The sequence below is a fragment of the Ipomoea nil genome, unplaced genomic scaffold, assembly GCF_001879475.1.
Source record: "Ipomoea nil cultivar Tokyo-kokei standard unplaced genomic scaffold, Asagao_1.1 scaffold2283, whole genome shotgun sequence".
Lineage (NCBI taxonomy): Eukaryota > Viridiplantae > Streptophyta > Magnoliopsida > Solanales > Convolvulaceae > Ipomoea > Ipomoea nil.
The window spans coordinates 864,266-886,394 of record NW_017618711.1 but is presented as its reverse complement, the minus strand read 5'-3'; the positions used below and the strand labels follow the sequence as shown (position 1 = coordinate 886,394).

Here is a 22,129-nt window from a genome sequence, read left to right as displayed (position 1 = left end):
TTTCATGAGTACAATTAGAGCGTATATGCTCATTGTAAGTATTGATCATATTCACATATGGACTAATCAATGAATCTGCATAATCATATTTAAAATAAGTCCATTGTGGAGAAATAGTAGGCATTGGGTACCCTTTTGTCAATTTTGCCTTAACATAATGATTATTATTAACGTAGCTAAGGGCAATTGCTACATGCTCGTACCAAGGTAGTAGGCTATATGGGAGCGGTAAATATGTCGTACTGCGGGTCATATTTAAAACATGTAGTATCACATTGTATCTGAAAGCAATTAGTGCACCCATCTCCGACATAGTCATCCAGTGCTCAACTGGTGCCCACCGATTTGATTTAAAAAAATTCAATGAATTATAGACGTTATACCATCCTTGAGTTTCGAACATATTGGTAGATTCTATCTTGTGAGATTCTAGTTCTTCCATTAAATTAGATCGAATTTTAAATCATTTGTCCTTTGGAAAACCAAGACAGATAGCTATTGCTTGAAATTCACAATTTCTGTCAAATCACACATCTTGCACTTGCATGATGAAAGGATGAAATATAACACGAAATTGATGAATATATGGATGTAAAAAATGTCTATCACCTGAAGTTGATGCAGTTGAACAACTGTTTCGAGCTGGTTTTTGAAACTAAAAATCATTTGGCTCGGCAAATCTTGATGCAGCCAAACAACTATGTCTACTAGGATCTTGAGTGGGCATAGTTGGATCAATCAGTTTGAATTTTTCTGAAAAATTTGTTCTTTGAAGTGGGACGCTCACGAATATTTATTTGCACGGCTGACTCATGGATCAAAGTTGTAGATCATGCAACCATTTCCCTTAACCTCTCAATATACTGAATTTACCAATTCTTGTTTGTTTCTTGACCTTATCCTTAAACATATGAAATTCATGCTTAAAACCGAAATCCTCATTGTTTAAGAGATGGAAGGTGATAAGTAGAGTTTTCTCTAAAATATATCAATCGAATCAAGTGGGATAGGATGATCATTGTTAAAATATGTTACCTGCTCATGTGCACATGGAAGCCCACAACTTGTGCGCAATCAACATCCACAATTTTCAAAAATAACCCGCCAGCTTTTGACCTCGCAAAGTCATTAAATATGATATTGAGTGGATGAATAGACACAAATCCACGCAATTCTTGATAATGTGAAGTGTTGAACCGATGTCAAAGGATAATTTTGTTTTGTTCAATACTTGATTTGATTGGTGTGTCTTGTGACTGAATGACTTAGGTCGATATAAACGGGACATATATGCTTCATGATACTAAGACTCAACTAATGCATTCCATGATTGTGGAATAAATCTCAATAGTTTCATCCTACAAATATCAATGTTGACTAAAAAATTTAATCACACAAAAAATTAGATGTTTTTTGTGTGATTAAATTTTTTAGTCAACATTGATATTTGTAGGATGAAACTATTGAGATTTATTCCACAATCATGGAATGCATTAGTTGAGTCTTAGTATCATGAAACATATATGTCTCGTTTATATCGACCTAAGTCATTCAGTCACAAGACACACCAATCAAATCAAGTATTGAACAAAACAAAATTATCCTTTGACATCGGTTCAGCACTTCACATTATCAAGAATTGCGTGGATTTGTGTCAATTCATCCACTCAATATCATATTTAATGACTTTGAGAGGTCAAAAGCTGGCGGGTTATTTTTGAAAATTGTGGATGTTGATTGCGCACAAGTTGTGGGCTTCCATGTGCACATGAGCAGGTAACATATTTTAACAATGATCATCCTATCCCACTTGATTCGATTGATATATTTTAGAGAAAACTCTACTTATCACCTTCCATCTCTTAAACAATGAGGATTTCGGTTTTAAGCATGAATTTCATATGTTTAAGAATAAGTTCAAGAAACAAACAAGAACTGGTAAATTCAGTATATTGAGAAACATGAGGGAGATGATTGTGCCATCTATAACTTTGATCTGTGAATCAGTTGTGCAAATAAATATTCGTGGGCGTCCGACTTCAAAGAACAAATTTTTCAGAAAAACTCAAACTAATCCAATTATGCCCACTCAAGATCCTAGTAGACATAATTGTTCAGCTGCATCAACTTCAAGTGATAGACATTTTTTACATCCATAAATTCATCAACTCCCGGTTATATTAAATCATTTCATCATGCAAGTGCAATATGTGAGATTTGACGAAAACTGTTTATTTTTAGCGCTAGCTATCTGTCTTGGTTTTCGGAGGACGAATGATTCAAAATTTGATCTAATTTAATGGAACAACTAGAATTTCACAAGATGTAATATATCGACATGTTCGGAACTCAAGGATGGTATATCGTCTATAACTCGTTGAATTTTGTTTGAATAGATCGGTGTGCACGATCGGTGTGCACCAGTTGAACACTAGATGGCGATGCCGGAGATATATGTACTAATTGCTCACAGATACAATGTGATACTAAATGTTTTTAATATGACCGACAATACGACATATTTACCGCTTCGATATAGCGCACTACCTTGGTACGAACATGTAGCAATTGTCATTAGTTACGTTAATAATAATCATTATGTTAATGTAACATTGGCAGGAGGGTACCTAATGCCTATTATTGCTCTACAATGGACTTATTTTAAATATGATTGTGCAGATGCATGGATTACTCCATATGTGAATCGAATCAATAGTTACAATGAACATATACGCTCTAATTGTACTCAAGAGAATGTTATATTGGATTGATATTAAATGAAATTTTCTTTTTATATTTTATTGTTATGTGATGTTAATGTGTTTTTACAAGTTTTTGCGATTCAAAATTAATTTATTATATTTTTATAAAAAGTAAAATAATGCATACAAAAAAATTTGTGTTATAAAGCATATTGGAATAACAAAAAATTAAATTAATATTATTATTAAAATTTATTAAACATTAAACATTACACAAAATAATTAAACAATATTATGGACAAAATTATTATACTATCACAATTTGAAATAAAAATAAATAATAAATGTTTTAAATAAAAACACGAATTAAAACTAAGCACATTCCATAAAACTAATTAAAAGATTAAAAAAAAATATTCTCACAAACAGTAATGTATTCACCTAGATTCTAATATTTAACTAACTTTAATGAAGGTGGTGCAAATAGCAAGTTGTTCTATTTACACCACCTATAAAGCTAGCACACCTATCAAAGCATGGTGTAAATGAAATTCCCCTTATTTTGACTCACATAAAAATTGGAATGATTATTCAATACTCAAGTAGAATTTGATTGAATTGTACTTAAATATATCATAATAATTAGTGAATTATTACATTTAGACAAAAAAAATAGTAATAAAATTTAATTAACAAATTATTAACGGTACATTTTAATCTTTAAAAATTATTATGAAATCTCGTAATTACATTTGACCAGATACCCTGTTGAAATTTTAATATTTCTATTTACACTACTTATGTATCTGTAAATTTTCACCTTTTTACAATTTCAAAGTTATTTACACTCACTTGGGGTGGTGCAAATAGCATCACCCTTTTTTAAATAGTGTTATTAAATAATAAAAAATAATTGTTTAATTATTAAGAATCATAAAAGTTATGAAATGAATAATAATTACATTATTAGTACAATTTTTCTGTACTTAGATAAAATTAGTAATTATTCTTTAGTTGTAATTTAATAAGATAAAATAATTTATGATTACTTTAGTAATAATAAATAATTAATAGTCAAATTATTTATAAAATAATATTACTTATTGTGTAAAAATTTAAAATTTTAAAAATAAATATAATAATAATATGCTTGCAAATAAAAGAGTAGTAAATTGTTGTGTTCATAATTCTGATTCATTTTACAAGTTCACCATATATATTGTCATGAATGTAATATCCAACCGATCATGAGATAAATATTCTCAACATTACAGTTACCAATCAACATCATTAGTACGATGTTGTCGTGTGTATTGAATAATACAACATTATCTGTTGCATCAATTTGAAAATATATTGTTATTTCTTCCACAATTGCGTGAATAATGTTGCATCTAAGTAGAGCTCTAGTTTTTTTTATTTCCAACAATTAGTTTTAAAGTGTCACTGAATCGTCGGAGTTGTTGAGAAATGTACACAAGACAACATGTTATAGAAATGTAAGAAGAAGTTAATAAATAAAAATATTGTTTTGACGAAAGTTGAATGTATACATTAATGTATATTGCTTTTTACCACTGAATGTTTAGAGAAATCAATATACCAAGAACAGTGTCGTCTTTGTAATTTATTAAATGACAAGGATGGTGGGATAACAAGCATCGACTTGACACGTATTTGGTTTAAAATATAACAAAAAATGAATTAATACATGTAGTTAAGTGTACAATCTATACTTTATGGATTATAGTGTAATATTACCTTGTTCATAATGGCGAGATGTTATGTAATCCCCATAACGATTTGGCTCCAGTTTAATCTCGCCGTTGAAGTAGGTGGCGCTTTTGTAGCCATAGTAGAAAAAAGTTTCAAAAGTGAAGAAACCAATATGTCTAAAAAGTACAATGTCTCCATGATATAAATCATTCTCTATCTTGAAATTTGACGTTCTTGTAGTGAAGTGCCTGTTCTCAATGGTAACTTCAATTCCTACCGAGCGACCATGGTGCAAAATAGCACTTGTAGTCAAATTTTGCATTAGATGACGATGCATGCAATTTGGAATTTTCTAGAAAAAAAAATGTATTAAATGTATCAAAGATAACTGTATTGAATGTATTAAATTATAGAAACACATAATAACGAAATTATATTGATATAATTACCATTGTTACTGGCGACGTAATTTTAATACTGATAGTGCATGTAGTAAAACCCGGCAAATGCTTTTGATCATTGCAAGCTAAAAACAAGAGTGATGTGTTGTATACAATGGTCCTCACAAATACGTACAAGTACTAAGGTCGGACCATAAGCAGATTCTTTTTCTAGTATGCTTGTTAGTTTAAGTCTTTAGGCTTGGGTAGCATGACAATGAATCACAGGGTCACGAGCTAAATGTAAGTGTGTTGAAGATGCCAAAAGTCTTCCTTCAAGCATTTAATGCGGTCTTTATAGGATGATGAAGGGAGCACATGGCACATGCCGGTCTCCCGCCATGCGCGGCACGTGGTGCCCATCCACAAGGGCAGGACGGAGGGCGATTCCGCCACGTGAAAAAAGTAATTAAATAAAATGAGTTACGTGATTGATAAATAATAACTTGTAGGCCGTGATGTAGGATCTCCGTCGTATATCCTTTGGCACCTTGACAGTCTTGAAAAAACATTAGCTCCAACACATTTGAGCCTAGCATTTGTAAATATTTAACCCACGATGGCGCTGCAAAACATGCGTATCAATTTGATATTGTATGTATTACAATTGCATACAATATTTTTTTTTTCGTTAACGGTATAGGCGAAATAACGTCTCATGTCCATGTTGGAATATTAGATGTTAATAGAAATATAACTTCCAATTATATTCGTTTCCCTAATTAATTAACAATTTTCTATGTATGAGCATCAATTATCCATAAAGTTTGTTTCGTTCCAACAAAAATCAGAATTTAATAAGGAGAACAAGAAACATGACTCTCATTGAGGCATGTTACTTGATTTTATAATTTAAAACATGAGAAAATTACACTTTTGAGCTTATGACTATAGGGGTTGGTAATTTCAGTTCGTGACTTTTAAAACTAATAGATTTAGTCCTTTTAGTATGCTTTTTTTTCACCCATTAAGTCCTTCTGGCTAATTTGCCGGTAGATTTTCGCCAAAAAAACACATTCATTTGTTTATTAATTTTTTAGGGGGTAAAATGGTCACCAATGTCTAAGAAAAAAGGGGATAAACGGTGGCTTATATTTCCCACCTTAAATAACGTCCACCTTAAACGTCAATTAAGGACTGGAAACACGTCCGATAACTTTGCGCTGGTGAGTAGAGGTGCGAATGGGGTTCAGGGGTCTGTGTTGAACACGACTGGTCAGCTTGCTACAGTTGCTAATCCTCCGGTGAGTTTGGATGTCGGAACAGGGGTTGTGCGATCGATTTCTGGGTGGTTAATGCTCAGGGTACCCAACGGAATCTGGGAACTAGTAATACGAGGGAGAACAATGGCTTCTCAGGTAGGGATATCGCAGGGTCTTCAGTTGTTCCGGTGAACATGAACGGTCAACAGATGGGCGGGAACACAGTTGACTCATCTGCCTCCCGTACGCTGGGTTCGACATATACTTTTTCGATGGATAATGGGGCGGATAAGAATGAAGTGTTTGGCACAAGAAAATTGCAGTGGGTTCCAAAACAAAATGTTAACAAGAAACAGACCACAGCTACGGCCAACAGAATGAATATTCAGAGACCGATTGTTGTTGGGAATGCGATGGAGAGTGAGGATTGCAGGCTGGAATTTATTGAATTTGAAGAAGAAATTTTCCAACTTGAGAAGGATGAGGTGTTGGAGATTGAAGAAGTCAAGACATACTGCTTGTTGGGTAGATTTGCAGGCCGGTTTCCCGGCATGAGAGCTATCCAAGAACTTTCATGGAGCTGGAAGGTGGATTGCAAACCAGAATATGCTCTAAACGACCATGTGTTTTTCTGGTTTAAGAAGGAAGAAGATGTACAGAGTGTGATCTCAGACATTAGTGACCATTTTACCTCCCCCCCTCCCCCCCCCCCAAAAAAAAAAATTAATAAACAAATGAATGTGTTTTTCCGGTCAAAATCTACCGACAAATTGGCCGGAAGGACTAAATGTGTGAAAAAAAGCATACTAAAAGGTTAAATTTGTTAGTTTTAAAAGTCACGAACTGAAATTACCACCCCTATAGTCATAGGACCAAAAGTGTAATTTTCTCTTTAAAACAGTGTAACTTCCCATAATAACCAACAATTTTTCATATATAATCATCTATTCCTTATAAAATTGGTTTTTCCACAATAAGTTTCAAATTAATTATACAAAAAACTAAGGGTTGGGCTCCAAGGAGGCGTGATGTTTGGGAAAAAAAAAAAAAAAAAAAAAATTATCTCCATGAGATGCATGTTATTTGGAATTCGATTCTTCTCACATTATAAAATGGGCAACGAAATATTTTATGCTACCTTAAAAAATAACAAAATATTAATATCAGCAAAGAATTTTTATAGTTTAGAAATTTCTTGATGGAGGGTATACAATACAACAATTATCAAATTGTACATTTTTTGGGTGGCCAAATATGTCAGTTTGCAATGCCTCCCAACTCTATTATACAAGTCCTACACAGACTATCATTTCACTTGATGTGCATAATGGATTTGATGTTGTAGTACTTGTGATACGACATGCAATGGGTCTAAGTTCTGAACACTGCGTAGAAATAATCGGAAGATTGATCTTCGACACTCCAATGGGTCATACCCATAGCGCATAACGCATTGCAACGCTGGAAAAGTGGCAATACTTCGTACAACAAACATCTTGTCTTGGTGAATTGCATGTTTATGTTACCCCAGAAGTAAATGTTGCGCCACAAATTTCAAATGCTGCAGCCTTTGGTGCATACAAAGAGTATGCTGATTTTAGTAAATTTGGTGCTTCAATCGCCCAACATCATGTTAGTAGTGGAGACACTTCTACTAGCTCGTCTTTGCCAACAACTTCTCACCTAGTCGAATCGTCGAAGAGTACAAAATCAGAGCACAAAGAGATACTCTCACAAAGGAAAAACCAAATCGGCAATTAGTCTACTTATGATTAATTTGTCAACCCCACCATGGTTGAAATCACGTTCGCAGATGTGGGTGCCAGTGTACTTTGTGATCTTCCATTCATCAAATGCCCCTTGCAATTTTCATGCAGACAATGACCAAAAATATGGTTGTTTTGCCGAATAGTAATTAAAACACACCACTCGCCACGGCGTGCTTTTCTTGTGCTTTTTTCTGAATTATCTTTTGTGCCGAATATGGTATAGCTTGTCAAACCCCGTGAAAATCACTCCGGCCTTGAGCACATTTGTTGTCGGGTCGTACGACAACATTGATTCATCATCGTCTTGTTGACTATAGCCGGTATTAAATGAAACTAGAGCATGATAGTAAGTAATTTCAGAATCATCAACCCTTTTTCCTTGTCATCGCTCATCTTCAAAACTAATTTCATGTGTTTCCAGAAATGACCCGAAGTCGAATGAAAAATGGTCATTTGTATCTTCTTCATCCAAACTATCTAAACTTTGTGAGAGTATCTCTTCGTGTTCTGAATTCGTACTCTCCGACAATTCAACTAGGTGAGATGTTGTTGGCAAAGAAGTGCTAGCACTACTAACATGATGTTGGGCGATTGAAGCACCAAAGTTACTAAAATCAGCATACTCTTCGTATGCACCAAATGCTGCAGCATTTGGAATTTGTGGCACAACATTTACTTCTGGGGTAACATAATCATGCAATTCACCAAGACATGACGTTTGTTGTATGAAGTATTGCCACTCTTCCAGTGTTCAATGCGGTATGCGCTATGGATATGACCCATTGGAGTGTCGAAGATCAATCTTCTGGTTATTTCTACGCAGTGTTTAGAACTTAGACCCATTGCATGTTGTATCATAAGTACTACGACATCAAATCCATTATGCACATCAAGTGGAATGACAGTCTGTGTAGGATTTGTTAATAGAGTTGGGAGGCATTGCAAACTAACATATTTGACCACCATAAAAATGTGCAATTGATAATTGTTATATTATACAGTTGCCATCAAAAAATTAAATATCTAAACTATAAAAATTCTTTGTTGATATGAATATTCTGTTTTTTTTATGGTAGCATAAAATATTTCGTTGCCCCCCCCCCCCCCCCCCCCCCCTCATTAGTCAGTGAGAACTGAGAAGAATGAAATTCCAACATGCGATCTCATGGAGGCGTTTTTCTTATTTTCCCAAACATCACACCTCCCTGGGAGGCTCAACCCCTATTGTTTTTTTCTTTTTTTGTATAATTAATTTTTGAAACTTATTGTGGTAAAACAAATTTTATAGTGAATAGATGATTATACATGGGAAATTGTTGGTTACTGTGGGAAAAAAAATTTATCCATTCAGAATTTAATGTTTGACTTTACAAGCCGTACTTTTTAAAATTATAAATTTCAGTAAAATGCCTCGTTGGGGGGTGTGTTTCTTGTTCTCCTTATTAAATTTCGATTTGGTCATGTCTGCTAAGTCACTGAGTTAAGGCACATGTTCTGTCAGACAGGAGTGTGGGGCCAAGAAAACATTTAAGCATTGGCATTGACCTATTGACCTCAAAGTCAATGAAGACTGGCTTGTCCCGTAAGTCAAGAAATGAAGACTCTCAGCAGTTGGGCCTTCAAGTTGATTCAATGCAGCATCATAGATGATTAACAGTTTCATGGTCAGAGCCATAGCCAACCTCTCTGTGAAAAATGGGTTCTAATCTTAGTATTAAACCATTGCTCTCAATCATCACAATCCTCATCTTGATCCAGGCGCCTGCAACTTTCTGTCAAAATAATTATAGCAGTCCTGGTGAGTATGTAACCTGCGGCGAGCCATTCAACTGCGCCAATATTGAAAACATAGGCTACCCTTTCTGGGGAGGAAGCCGCCCGGCATTCTGCGGCCACCCAGGTTTCGAGTTGAACTGCCGTAACGAGTTCCCGGAGATCACAATCCGGTCAGTGCAGTACAGAATCTTTAACATCACCAACCATTCCCAGACAGCCAATATTGCCAGAGATGATCTGTTAAACAACAACATTTGTCCCTTGCATCTTCAAAACTCATCCTTGGACTTCAACCTCTTCACCTACGTCCCTTCTGGCTATCACAACATCACTCTGTTCTACGGTTGCGCCATCAAAAACCGCGTCTCAATTGGTCGAATTTCCTACCACTTCTCAGTCTTGAACTACAGTGAAGCCAATAATCTGGGCTTGGATTGCAACGCCACAACAAGCCATTCATCGTTTGGTAACTTTGGTTCAGTAGTTCCCGGCATCTTCAACTGCAGTGGAGACGATTGCAACATCGTCTTCAAATACGACTGCAGTGAAGGCAATCCCGGCGGCTCGGCTTGCAACGGCACAACCCGTGCGGCGTTTGGTTCAGTTCCCGGCGGCATCTTCAACTGCAGTGAAGGCAATTCCAGCTTGAATGGATTTGGGCTCGGGGCGTCGCCCGTTACGGATTTGTTGGTGGATATAACGTGCGGGAATGAGATCTCTGCTACTGTGGATGAAGGGGGTTTTGAGGTTTTAGGTGAAGCTTCCAGATTTTCTGAGGAGGTGGTGAGAAGCTCCATTGCTAGTGGTTTTCCAGTGCAGTGGAAGGCAAATGATGAGATATGCAAGGAGTGCGTGAGATCAGGGGGACGATGCGGTTCCGGTGGGATGAATTCATCGGAATTTGTTTGCTTCTGTGTTAATGGAACTTCTTCTTCATCGATCTGCACTCGCATTCACAGTCAGGCTAATACTTATAGCAATGGTACCATTGGTATGCTTCCTTCCCTTCTCCATGCTGCAATAAAATCCCATCCAAGATGACTAAAAAAATAAAAATACAAACTTTAACCACTAACCACAAGGTCACGAGTTTGAATCTCAGCTATTTTGGTTTGAGTCAGTTAAATATGTGCAACCTAGACTAGTTTACTTCTTTGTAGTTCTTTGCAGACCTTGACTGGTTTACCTCATTGTAGTTCTTTGCCGATTAAAATCACAAGATGAGATTTACTCTGTACACACACATGAATAGTGGCTACAGGTTTTCCTTGTTACTCCCAAAAATCATCTTTATTTTGTAATGGTTAGTGCCCAATGGCACTAGATTTCTTGTCTAACTTTCCATCCATGTGTTCACAAGCTGACAAAATTTTAAAATTTTCAGATCAAGTTAAATCTAGGAAATATAGAACTAAGTTTCTCAAATAGTCTATAATATTGTGATTTTGGTTGAGTTTCTGAGGCAACTCAGCCAAGTTGGTCAGACTGTTGGCTTGGTAACTATAAAATTGTAAGTTTTACTCTCAGGTCCTTTTCCGGCTAGGTTCACAATGTGAGGTTTACTCGATACACACTCACAGGTAGTGGCTGTGAGTTTTCCTCGTCAAAACAAATAAAAATAAAAAACTGAGGTTTCTTGAAATTTCAGCTCTCTGAGATTTTAAAGTTTCATCTTCAAGTACATTTCAACATTTGAGGCAGGTCAAATCTTGTTTCTTCTTGCCCCTGAAAGATGCATTCTAATGTTCGTCTCAAATTTTTCTTCATAGCCCTATCTTCTGCTGCTGCAATTATCCTGGCTTTCAACTAGATTGCTGTAATGGCACCCTTAGCCCCATACATAACTATCCAATCAAGAACATAGAAATAATCTTCAACATCAGCAATGCAGCACTAACAGTCACCGCGATATCTATCCACAACATCCTTGGCCTTTAACCTCTTCAACTACAATTCAAATAGTGACCAAAACATCAGTCTTTTGCAAACATTTTAACATTTATTTCCTCTTGCAGAATCTAAAAAAGGGCTTAGCACTGGTGTGAAAATTGCAGTTCCCATGTTTGGCTTACTTGGAGTAATACTAACTTCAGTGCTTACAATCTGCTTTCTCAAAAGGAGAAGTTTCTGGAGAAGGGGAGATGAAAAGCTGGAAAACATTGAAGCATTCATAAGGGCTAATGAATTTCATGCTACCAAGCTATATACTTATTCCGATATAAAGAAGATGACCAATTCATTCAATGACAAAATAGGAGAAGGGGGTTTTGGTAGTGTATACCGAGGAAAGTTACCTGATGGGTGCCCAGTAGCTGTGAAGCTATTGACCAACGCAAAGGGTAATGGAGAAGATTTCATCAATGAAGTTGCTAGCATTTGTCGAACTTCCCACATGAACATAGTTACTCTTGTAGGATTCTGTTATCAGAGGAAAAGAGCGTTGATATATGAATTCATGCCGAATGGATCATTAGACAAGTACATAGACAACAAGGAATCACCAGATAAGAGTTGTCGGTTGGAGTGGAAGACATTGTACCGGATTGCAATTGGCATTGCCCGAGGACTAGAATATTTGCACGGAGGTTGTAACACAAGAATCATGCACTCTGACATTAAACCTAACAACATTCTTTTGGACAAGGATTTCACCCCCAAAATCTCTGATTTCGGCCTGGCAAAACTGTGCAAGAAAAAGGAGAGCATTGTATCTCTATCAACGTTTGGTAGAGGAACAATAGGATACATGGCCCCAGAAGTTTTCTTCAGAAGCATTGGAAGTGTCTCGCACAAATCTGATGTTTATAGCTATGGCATGACTGTTATTGACATGGCTGGAGTAAGGGAGAAAGCAGACACGGATCAGACAAGTGACTCGTGTTTCCCGGATTGGATATATGAGCATCTGGAGCAAGGATTTGATTTCAGTCTTGAAGGCATCACAGATGAGGAGGATAAAGAAATGGCAATGAAGATGATCTTGGTTAGTTTGTGGTGCATCCAAACAAATCCAGCAGACCGCCCTTCCATAAGAAGAGTGGTGGAGATGTTGGAGGGAAGCATTGGCTCCTTGCAGATTCCACCCAAACCAGTTTTCTGTCCTCCAACCGAGTTCCCTCAGCTGTTCTCTACATCATCAGTTACCACAGAAATTTGATGCAAGAAAGGGTCTTCCTTCCTGTTGTTTTCTCCTAACCATTGCTGGAAATCATAATTTTATTCAAGTTAGCTTTTTTCCTTATTTGAAGTGCATTTTGTTTTGTTTTTTAATCAAAATGTTGTAAATGTCTTGAACAAGTTAGAGATAGAGAGGAATACCAGTTTGCGCTTTAAATCCAAGATAGCCTGCTCTTTCTGATTTGCATAAAACTTCAATGACTGAAATAGAAAAAGACGAAACAATCTTAGCTCTAGTACTGACAAAACCGTTTAAATCTTTCAGAGTACCTCTAACGAAGTATTTGAAATAGATATACTTACTCCAAGTCTCTGCATTTCAAGTGACTTGAACAATGCTTCTCTTTTAGTAAGAAGATTTTGAGGTGCCAACTTTGGACGTTTATAGTTTTTCCCACGATATAATATTATAGCATGGCCTTCTTTAAGTTTGTCTATAGAAACCAGAACCCCACCACTTTCTACCTCGAGAAACTGTGCAGTTTGAAGAACTTGAGAAAATGTTTTCTGCATTGTGATAACTTTCGCAACTTCCCTGTGCTTCCAGTGCTGATGCAAACCTTCAATTACACCACCATAAACACCACGCCTTCCTGAAGGAAAATTTGCAGTCATCACAATAAAACTAAAATTTTGGAAATATTTTATCAAGAATGGACAATAAGTTTACAGTAGAGTTGAGTCTATTATGATCAATTTAAACTCAATAATGGATATGTGAAAATGGCAGAAAAAGACTCTTGCTTGTTATTACCAAGGACCAAACTTCCATCCATCTTTAATCCTATACTTCGCAGGCATTCCTTTTCCTCTTCTGTTATTATTTCCTTATCGTCATCCTGCTGTGAAGGTTCCCATGCAGAATCCAACTTTTCTAATACCTTTTCTGATGTTTCTATCTTCTTTTTGAGCTGTGAAACCAAGTAGAAACAAATCTTTCATTCCACAGCAACCATACACAAAGGGAAAAGGTCAAGAGGTAATATCTTACCATGAAAAGCTTCCACTCTTGATTTCTCAGTTCTTTTTCCAATCCAGCCTTTTGAGTCTCCATCTGAACCTTCACCTCATCGTTTCTAACTTCCTGTTTTGCATAATCTGTGAAAAGCTGGAATTCTGACAAAGTTCCAAGTATGTCAGAGTTCACTGAAGTTTCATATGTTGCAGAAAAGATTTCAGTTGTTTCTAGCCGAGCAGATTCTTCATGAAATTGATGTCTCATAAGTAATGCTTCTCTCTCTGCCACTAGTGTTGCCACTTGAGAAGGAAGAAAGTCCTTCCCTCGATATAGGATTATAAGGAATTTATTACGTAATAGAATAATTCCTCCAGTGAGTCTCTGCATAACAACCAGAGGATTTCATTAAACACCAGTTAGACTAAAATCTACAATTGCTATCAATAGCGACTATGAAATTAGATAGGCCGTTTCAATCATGAATACCACTTACCTTGAGTTCGCTTGCCATTTGCTCATTGTCTGTGTTTGGGACTCCCCATTTCAAAGCAATTTTTGCGATATGACATTTCTCCCACAATTTAACCACTGCTTCAGCCAATCCTTGGAGTTTTCTATTTCTCGCTGAGGTTACATGGCAATAAAATAGTCAGACTCGAACAACAAACCACTCTAACTTTAACATGCCACAAATTACAAAAGCAAGAACGAAATACCGAGCACAAAATGAGTTGGCAAAGGACGAGCAAGCTTCCTCAAGTACGTTAGCTCATGATCCGTCAGCTTTGGTCTAACATCTGGTGGGCAACGCCTAAGTGGTGGCCTGAATCCCGGAACCACTTCGGGAAGCAAATCAGCATCCACTGGCAAAGGCTTTGGATACCACCAATCAACAAAACGAGGCCCTAAACCATCCAACAATCTGTCAGCTTCTCGTTCATAGAGTGATCCATCAATTGATACACTCTCCTCTTCACCACTCAATGAAGAATTCTGTCCATCATCAACAAGATTGCGACTTTTCTTTGGAGAAGCATAGAACCCTAGCTGATAATTGTGCCCTCTATAAACAACCAGAGCATCTTTCTTACTCCAAACAACAAGGCCCCCAGTTTTCATCTGCTTATAAACATATCAGCAGAAAAGAATTATAAATGAGATCTCAGCAGAATAATAGTATTAGACATTATAAGAACTACAACCTCAACAATTTCGCGAGCCCTAGCCATGTTTCGACATAAAGGCACATCAAACTTGAGCATGGCAAGTTCATCAGTCCTCCAAATCAAGCGGACTTGATTAACAACATCATGAGTCACTCCAGCCTTGTTAACCTTCACCCATTTTCTCATCCTCTCAGCCTTATCCCTCAAACTTTCAAGAAATTCTCGATCAAGAATCGCCTCAGCAGCCGTCATTGCCTTTTCTGTGTTCATTCTCTTAATCACAATCCCCTCCTCCTCTCTCTGCCATGGCATTCTCCTAATCCCTTTTACTTCACTCCCTCCATGGCTAATCTCCTCCAAAGTTGGAGGAACATCCACCATTTCCTCCACTTCCTCCTCAAAGTCTGAATCTTTATCTCCCCACAAAGCTCCGGGTGTAAATTTGAACTTTCCCTTTTCCTCAGTTTCCCAACTCTCCTCTTCCAAGTCAACAGTTTCTTGAAGTTTCTCAATGCGGTGAAAAATCTTCTTCATCGCTTTCTTGCCTCTTCCTCCACTCACCTTACTCGTCAATGCCTTATCCGGGGTTTCGTTTTGGATAAAGGTGGAGTCTTTCCTACTCCTCCTCCGTTTCGAGAAGCGCATGACCTGATTGGGTTCCACGAGAAGCGGACCCTTCATCCACGGAGCCGTGGGTGCTTTGATAGCTGAATTGGAATGATTAGTTTCTTGTTTTTTAGGATCAATGCCAACGTTGGGGGTAGGGTGGTCGGAGCTGGCAATGATTTTAGCTTTTGGAAACAAGAAATGGAGAATTGGTTTGCGGTTCAAGACGGGATTATACGGAAAGTTGAGGGTGCTTGATTGAGCGCAGAAAGAAAGATTTGCAGACATGGAATCTTCCAAGGATATAGCTCAAGATTTTCATATATGGGTATCTGAATTTAGAATTTCTTCATTTAAGCTTTCGAAAATAGTACTGTAAAAATCAAGAACGTCCACGAAAGACTTATCGCATTCGCATACTCAGCTGAACATGCTTACTCTGCACAACAGCCCCTCACTTTTTTGTTTTGCTAAAAGTCTGAAAAATATTATTTTCCTTGTTTGGCAACCCTTAATTAAAATTTAACAGGGCGTTTGGTTATATGTAATTTGATTGTAATTCAATAGAGGCCTGAATTACAGTGTTTGGTTAGAGGGAATTACAATTTTTCCTTTTGCTGAATTGTAATTTATGAGGTGCAATGCAATGAATTTGAGAAAGGAAAATTAGATCAAATGATACTACTACCTTTGGTTTTTATTGTTATTATTATTGTATAAGGGTAGTCTTTATATCACTTTTTCATACATTACTTAATATGACCACTGAACATTCAAGCTTATAATGCAAAATGGCCAAGTAAAACAACTAAAGTTAATAAATTAAATAAATATCAAATCAAAGTAATTAAATTTTGTACAAGGATAGGGATCACTTGAAGCTGGCTCAGAGTGCAAGACAAAGGTCTAATACAACTTCATCTACCAAACTATGGAGGATATCCCTATCAATTTCAACACCATTCTCATATAATTCTATCTCAAAGTCAGTCCATTTACCCAAACAATGACTCATGTCCCATTCTATTAGTTCATCAGGGACCAACCCAGCTAATCCCATCCACATTTTCAACTCCTTGAGTATCTCAGATACCAGCATCTCTGTGTTCAAACAAGGCAGTAGATTCGTCCAGGCTCTGAAACCCGATTCAGAGTATCGACTAAATTTTGAGTCTAGATACTCCAGAACATAATCGAACATAAATACTCTAAGTCGGTCCTCATGTTTGGCATCCTCAAAACCAAGAAACGCGTTGAAGCTCATACATATAGCATTTTCCAGCGTTTCGAGTTCATAAATGAGAAAGTGTGTTGCAGAAAAGCCTTTATCTATAGCAGGATTGCACCAAGCTGCATTTCCAAGCATTAGTTCAGCGTTCAAAAGTACCTCCTTTGCATGGCTTAGCTTGCTGCCTTTCAAATGCCCGTGAGAAAGATTGATTTTTTGTAGAACTTCGGGAATATTGTTAACAAGGTCAGCAACCCCTGTGGTTGAATGGGATGCGGAGACCAGATGATCTGCCTTGGGATCTGATGAACGTGATTCATCGTGGTAGAAATCTATAGATTCAACGATCGATTTATCCCCTAGAAATTGAACATGGGAAGCAAAAGTTATAGACTTTATAATGGTGAGGTATAGAATCTTTAAATATTGCAAATATGAAGAACAGTTCGTACTTGAACATTCATCGAGACTGCTGGAGAAGCAACTGTCGTTTGAAGAAAATGGATCTTCAAGAACAGTTCCCGGGCTGAAGTGATCAATATCACGTGAATCTGTGGCTGACTTCTCTTTGGCCTGGGCACACACAAAGAATTGAATATTTGAAAAGCTGTATGAGTAACTAGTACTGAAATATGAACTGAGTAATCCATCAATACCATTAACAATTTATAAATGTTGGGAAAATTGGCTTAAAATAACCCAAGAACAACACTCACCTGGACTTTTCTGGAAGCATTTTCACGTGACATGTTTGTAGGATGACTAAGACCACTTTCCCTGTTAGATTTATCCGAAAAATCATCCCAATGAAGTTGTGTCTCTTCTGTTAATGCCGAAATTAGTTCCTGAAGAATCACAGCAGTAGTTTTTCTTGGTGTAGTGACTCCTGCAGCAAACTCGTCCTCATGGCAAGTCAGTTCCTTCAGCTTCTGCTCCAGAATTTCACCCAATCTGTCTCCCCTCAAAGCAAAGGGTTTACGAGAGCATTTACTATCATTACTTTCCTTCATTATCAATTTTCCAGGAGTACTATCAGAACACGAGTTATTTCTGGTCATCCTTCCTGTAGCTTCTGCATGCATCTTAGTCTTCTGTTTTACTGGAGATTTATTGTCACTGGGTTTGTGTCTACTGCAAATTTCACTAGGTTCTTGTGGATGTGCCAATTTACTTTCAGTACAAGACCGATTGATAGGACGTGTAGGATGTACAATTTCCTTTTGCCTCGTTGAATTGGAACCACCACTAGATTCTTTCAACAAGGAAAATCTTCCATCTTCTCTAGTATTCATTAACCTTCTCTTTTGAACTGCTGACAAGGAATCACTTCTATTATGAAATCTTCTCTCCGTTTCAAAATTATAGATATCTGCTCTTGTTGGCACTATCGTTCGGATCTGCCCACTTAAGCTTTTGTTCATTGCAACAAAATTTGTTGTCTCATTGATGGCTTTAGCCGTTGAGGGTACTCTTTTGCTCTGCAAACTCCTTGATTGCAACCTTGGAGGAACTATGGGGTCGTTTACTTCATTTCTCTGTTTTTCAATTTCCAGTTTTCCATTTCTCCATTTCTCCAGTTTTCCTTCTCCATTCCTCCAGTTTTCCATTTCTCCAATTTGTTTTTGAGTGTTGTGCATTAGACCAAGAGATGAGCCATTATTCGGTAACTTCCGCCCTTGGCTAGTCAAATGCCCTGGTGTTAGGCCTCCGTTAGTCGGTTTCTTCTTGAATTCAGTTTCTTGAGTGGAAAATATGTGTTCTCTCGGCATACTTCTTTTTGAAACTTGACAAGTTTCGGTGCAATTTGAAAGAGGTGAATGAATTGTGGATGGTTCTTCTTCTAGATCTGCTCTATAGTCAATAATGTCAAGAGAATTACCGCAATTTTTACAAGAATGTTTCACTGGGTTGGAATAGCCCATAGAGTACATAGAGCAATCTGAAACGTCTGGTGCCTCCTCCGACACTACCTCTTGCTTAGGTCGATGCAAAGTGTTCGTGTAAGCTAATGCAGTTTTCATCCTACTCCTCTGCAGCCCGGGCTCCAATATCCTAGCTGCAGCGCCCACCAACCAAGACGCGTTTCTTGCTGACACATTCCTAGGAATCACTACGGGAGAAGCAAGCTTCGCTTGGTTCTTCCTAGGTTGCGATAACATACTCTTTATTTGCAATACCTCAGTTCCAAATCTAGAAACCGGCTGTCTCTCACTCACTCCCATATTGTCAAACTTCCGAGGCCTAAACTCTTGCTTCGCCCCCATTTTTCCAAACTTTTGCTCTTCCCCTCCAGACTTGTCTGTATCATTACCAAGTTTCTCTCCTTTACCACTCACGGTTCCATCCAACGACACCTTCTTTGGCCTATCCCGTGGCACTACTGGCATCGATTCCAGCCCCATGAGCCTAGCAACCAATCCGGGAGATCTCATATCAGGCTTCTTCTCACAAACCATGTTGTTTTTAACATTAGGAAAGCCCCCACTGTTCTCATCAGCAATCTATATATATCATTCATACTCCATTAGACTCCAAAACTAAAGACACTATAGAGTTCTGTTCGGTAGAGTTTATTTTAGAACTTATAGCTTATTTAAGTCACAAATAAGCTATAAGATTTGTCCATAAAACATATAGAGCTTAAAATAATAGCTTATTTTAGTAGCGTTTCAAAATAAGTTAATAGCTACTGGCTTTTAAGCTATGTATGTATGCCAAACAGAGCCTCGAATCAGTTCTATGCTTTCAAAATTAGCTCATAAAGTGCATACCAATCTATGCTTTGCTTGCTTCTTGTCTTCTCCAAACTTCTTTGAGCCTTGTTTCGACCGAACTAAGGTAATGCAACATACACATAAACGAAAAAACAATTTAAGGTTTCTAATTCTTACACATAGTTACAGAATAATACATTAAATACATGAACTATTAAGGAAAAAAAGAGAGTTAAAATAGCCAACCTGGTGAAAGTAGCTTCTTGGAAAACAGCTTTTTCTTGGCGAATCTACGGTTCCAATCGAACAACTGAAAGAAAATTCCGGTATAGCCGCCGGTCCTCTGAGGTTTCCTCTCTGTTACAGCTAAGGATGAAGCAGCCATTCCTCCTCTATCACTCATTTCTCACCAAAAAATGCAAAATAAACTTGAAACCAAAAACCTTAAATTTCTTCTGATACACTCACGAATAGCACTAGTGAACCATATCCCACCGACCCATCGATCTAAATTTCGAAAATTTACAAAACCCCTTTGTCTTATATCCCTGAAGAAGCCACATTTTATGGTAGGACAAGAAATGGAACTGAAGAAGTAAGAATACTTCCCGGAAATAGTTGTGTCGGTGCAATGCCGAATAAAGGTAAGAGACTTTCACAAGAAAAGTTCACAGGGTAAAAAGCACAGTCCTCACTGCATCAAATCGCAGTAAAAGAAAGAGAATAATCATGTGGATCTTTTCAGCAGAGGGGTTCTTTTGAGGATTTCAAGGAAGTGGAGGTGAAAATGAAGATGATAATGGAGTTGTTCTTCTTTCTCCTGTATTATTAGACCGTTTTATTATTTTATTTTTTTTTCAGAACTTCTAATTAACATTTTCTTTTTAAGAATTCAAGTACTTCGGATAGACGGTAATCCGGTTTAGTATATTTTCTTACCACAAAGAATCTAAAATTCAATATTTCATTTAAATTTAAAATTGAACTTTTATATTATACTAGTTTTTTACGCGCATTGCGTGATTGGGATAATGTCCAATGTTTTTTTTTTTTTTTAAATAAGTACTTTAAAGTATATTACGGCAAGATTATATTGAAATTGTTCATGCATAGATAATTGAAGGTTGAATTTTCGTATTTAAATAGGTAATTCTTCTCTCAAAGGTTGAGTCCCCTACCCCAAGAGCCCCCCACACTCTGACCCGATAGAGCATTGTAGGAAGTTGTAAATCACGGTGACTCAATGGTTCAGCAGACAGGACCAAATGCCGGTGCGAACAAGGAATCTGCCCACTTTGGACATAATTCCCGCAATGCCGCCGCCGAGGTTCAAACCTTGGTCTCTTTTCCCAAATACTGCCCACTAAACCATTGAGCTAAGCCCGTGCGGGTTAAATAGGTAATTCTAAGTTTACAAATGCAAGATAATATAGTCAAGATTGATTATAATTATCAATAAAATAATTGTATAGGTATGGTTGAAACCAAATACGGGACATAAGGGAGAACAAATAAAAATTAGGACATAAAATATTAAATATATACTAATATTGTTTGAGGAGATTTCGACATTAGGATTTGTGGTTGAGTTCTATTAAGACTTTAATATTAGAATTAGATTAATGGTGTAATTATAATTCTATATTAGACGTTAATATTAGAATTAGACTAACGGTGAATTAATGGTATTTAAAGGAAAAGTTAAATGGATAATCATATAATTAAGGATAAATTAGAAAAATTTTTAAAAAAAATTAAAACCTGAACAATTTGAACCATTCATTTGATTTAATAATTTGGCGGTCATTTTTTTTACCCAATGTTAATAATTAAATAAATTCGTTGGTCAAATCCGCTAACTGCTGATTGTCAAACAAGGACATTGCAGGATAGTTCTCACTTCAATTTGTTGTGTGATTTGAATACTCTCTTTGTCACAAAATCTCTCAAGTAGTTAATATGGTTGGCTTTATTAATTATATATTTTTTCATGGTATTAATAAAATACTTGGTAAATAAATATATAGCATTATTTTGTATTATAACTTTGATATTTAATTAGAAAAATAGTGCACAAAAAAGATAATAGACAATATAGTGAATATAATCAATTGATGAATTTGAATGTAAAAATTTTTACATTTGAGAAAAATAAAGACAATATAACTAATGAAAATATTTCTCTTAATTAATTTATTGATAATGAATAATTTTTTTTCACTGAATTAAGACATTGTAAGGACAATGTAGCGAATATAATCAAAGGTCAATCAGTGATTGGGATGAGGTTCGAACCTAAGACCTTTTTTTTTTATTGAAATCAATGAGTAAGTTAACGGTGAACTAACGACAATTCTTAAAATTTTAACGGAATTAGTAACGGTGTGTGGGTATTTTAGGAAATTTTAGTGTAAAATTTAAATCTTATCAATCTGAGCCATTCATTTGATTAAAATCTGTGACCGCCATTTTTTCTACCCATTATAGGCCTAACTCTCTTGGGCTCTTATTAGTATAGTAGATATTGTAGGAAAAATTATATCTTTGGTCACTGAGTTATACCCAAATTTTGACTCAGTCCCTGAGTTATGACCGTATCCATTTTTAGTCCCTCAGTTATGACCGAAGTGGTGCATTTGGTCCCTGACCGTTAAAACTAACGGAAAAATTAAAAA

The 22,129-nt window shown here is 36.5% G+C and overlaps 3 protein-coding genes across 5 annotated transcripts; 1 reads left to right on the top strand and 2 right to left on the bottom strand.

Annotated features, from left to right (window-relative positions):
• Positions 1-9,524: 9,524 nt before the first annotated feature.
• On the top strand, positions 9,525-12,637 carry LOC109151141 (LEAF RUST 10 DISEASE-RESISTANCE LOCUS RECEPTOR-LIKE PROTEIN KINASE-like 2.4). Its single transcript, XM_019299058.1, has 3 exons — positions 9,525-10,596; positions 11,621-12,588; positions 12,620-12,637. The coding sequence occupies exons 1-3, from the start codon at positions 9,525-9,527 to the stop codon at positions 12,635-12,637; spliced, it is 2,058 nt and encodes a 685-aa protein (XP_019154603.1).
• LOC109151268 (chloroplastic group IIA intron splicing facilitator CRS1, chloroplastic) lies at positions 11,007-15,901 on the bottom strand. 2 transcript variants are annotated; one of them, XM_019299187.1, is made up of 12 exons: positions 15,291-15,901; positions 14,943-15,260; positions 14,457-14,859; positions 14,234-14,364; positions 13,774-14,121; positions 13,537-13,693; positions 13,086-13,375; positions 12,924-12,983; positions 12,107-12,806; positions 11,900-12,023; positions 11,678-11,754; positions 11,007-11,552 (listed from the first exon to the last, which is right to left on the bottom strand). In XM_019299187.1, exons 1-9 carry the CDS (start codon positions 15,798-15,800, stop codon positions 12,723-12,725), a joined length of 2,301 nt encoding a protein of 766 aa, XP_019154732.1. In that variant the 5' UTR covers positions 15,801-15,901; the 3' UTR covers positions 11,007-11,552; positions 11,678-11,754; positions 11,900-12,023; positions 12,107-12,722. The 2 variants fall into 2 exon arrangements, with proteins under 2 accessions (XP_019154732.1, XP_019154731.1); XM_019299186.1 differs by lacking the exon at positions 11,678-11,754.
• A 411-nt stretch (positions 15,902-16,312) lies between these two features.
• Positions 16,313-20,257, bottom strand: LOC109151086. Of its 2 annotated transcripts, XM_019298998.1 has the most exons (6): positions 19,701-20,257; positions 19,512-19,573; positions 17,912-19,241; positions 17,457-17,878; positions 17,193-17,313; positions 16,313-17,099 (listed from the first exon to the last, which is right to left on the bottom strand). In XM_019298998.1, exons 1-6 carry the CDS (start codon positions 19,855-19,857, stop codon positions 16,399-16,401), a joined length of 2,793 nt encoding a protein of 930 aa, XP_019154543.1. In that variant the 5' UTR covers positions 19,858-20,257; the 3' UTR covers positions 16,313-16,398. The 2 variants fall into 2 exon arrangements, with proteins under 2 accessions (XP_019154543.1, XP_019154542.1); XM_019298997.1 differs by having other exon boundaries at positions 17,457-19,241.
• Between the last annotated feature and the right edge of the window lie 1,872 nt (positions 20,258-22,129).

Excerpts from the sequence above, each read along its gene's own strand:
- LOC109151141 (XM_019299058.1), top strand. The coding sequence starts at position 9,525 with ATGGGTTCTAATCTTAGTATTAAACCATTGCTCTCAATCATCACAATC. Across the intron at positions 10,597-11,620 it reads TTATAGCAATGGTACCATTG|AATCTAAAAAAGGGCTTAGC; the intron begins GTATGCTTCCTT and ends TTCCTCTTGCAG.
- LOC109151268 (XM_019299187.1), bottom strand. The coding sequence starts at position 15,800 with ATGTCTGCAAATCTTTCTTTCTGCGCTCAATCAAGCACCCTCAACTTT. Across the intron at positions 13,376-13,536 it reads GGATGGAAGTTTGGTCCTTG|GAAGGCGTGGTGTTTATGGT; the intron begins GTAATAACAAGC and ends ATTTTCCTTCAG. Across the intron at positions 12,984-13,085 it reads TTGAAATGCAGAGACTTGGA|TCATTGAAGTTTTATGCAAA; the intron begins GTAAGTATATCT and ends TTTCTATTTCAG.
- LOC109151086 (XM_019298997.1), bottom strand. The coding sequence starts at position 19,857 with ATGAGTGATAGAGGAGGAATGGCTGCTTCATCCTTAGCTGTAACAGAG. Across the intron at positions 19,574-19,700 it reads CAAGAAGCTACTTTCACCAG|TTCGGTCGAAACAAGGCTCA; the intron begins GTTGGCTATTTT and ends GCATTACCTTAG. Across the intron at positions 17,100-17,192 it reads CAGTCTCGATGAATGTTCAA|GGGATAAATCGATCGTTGAA; the intron begins GTACGAACTGTT and ends TTCAATTTCTAG.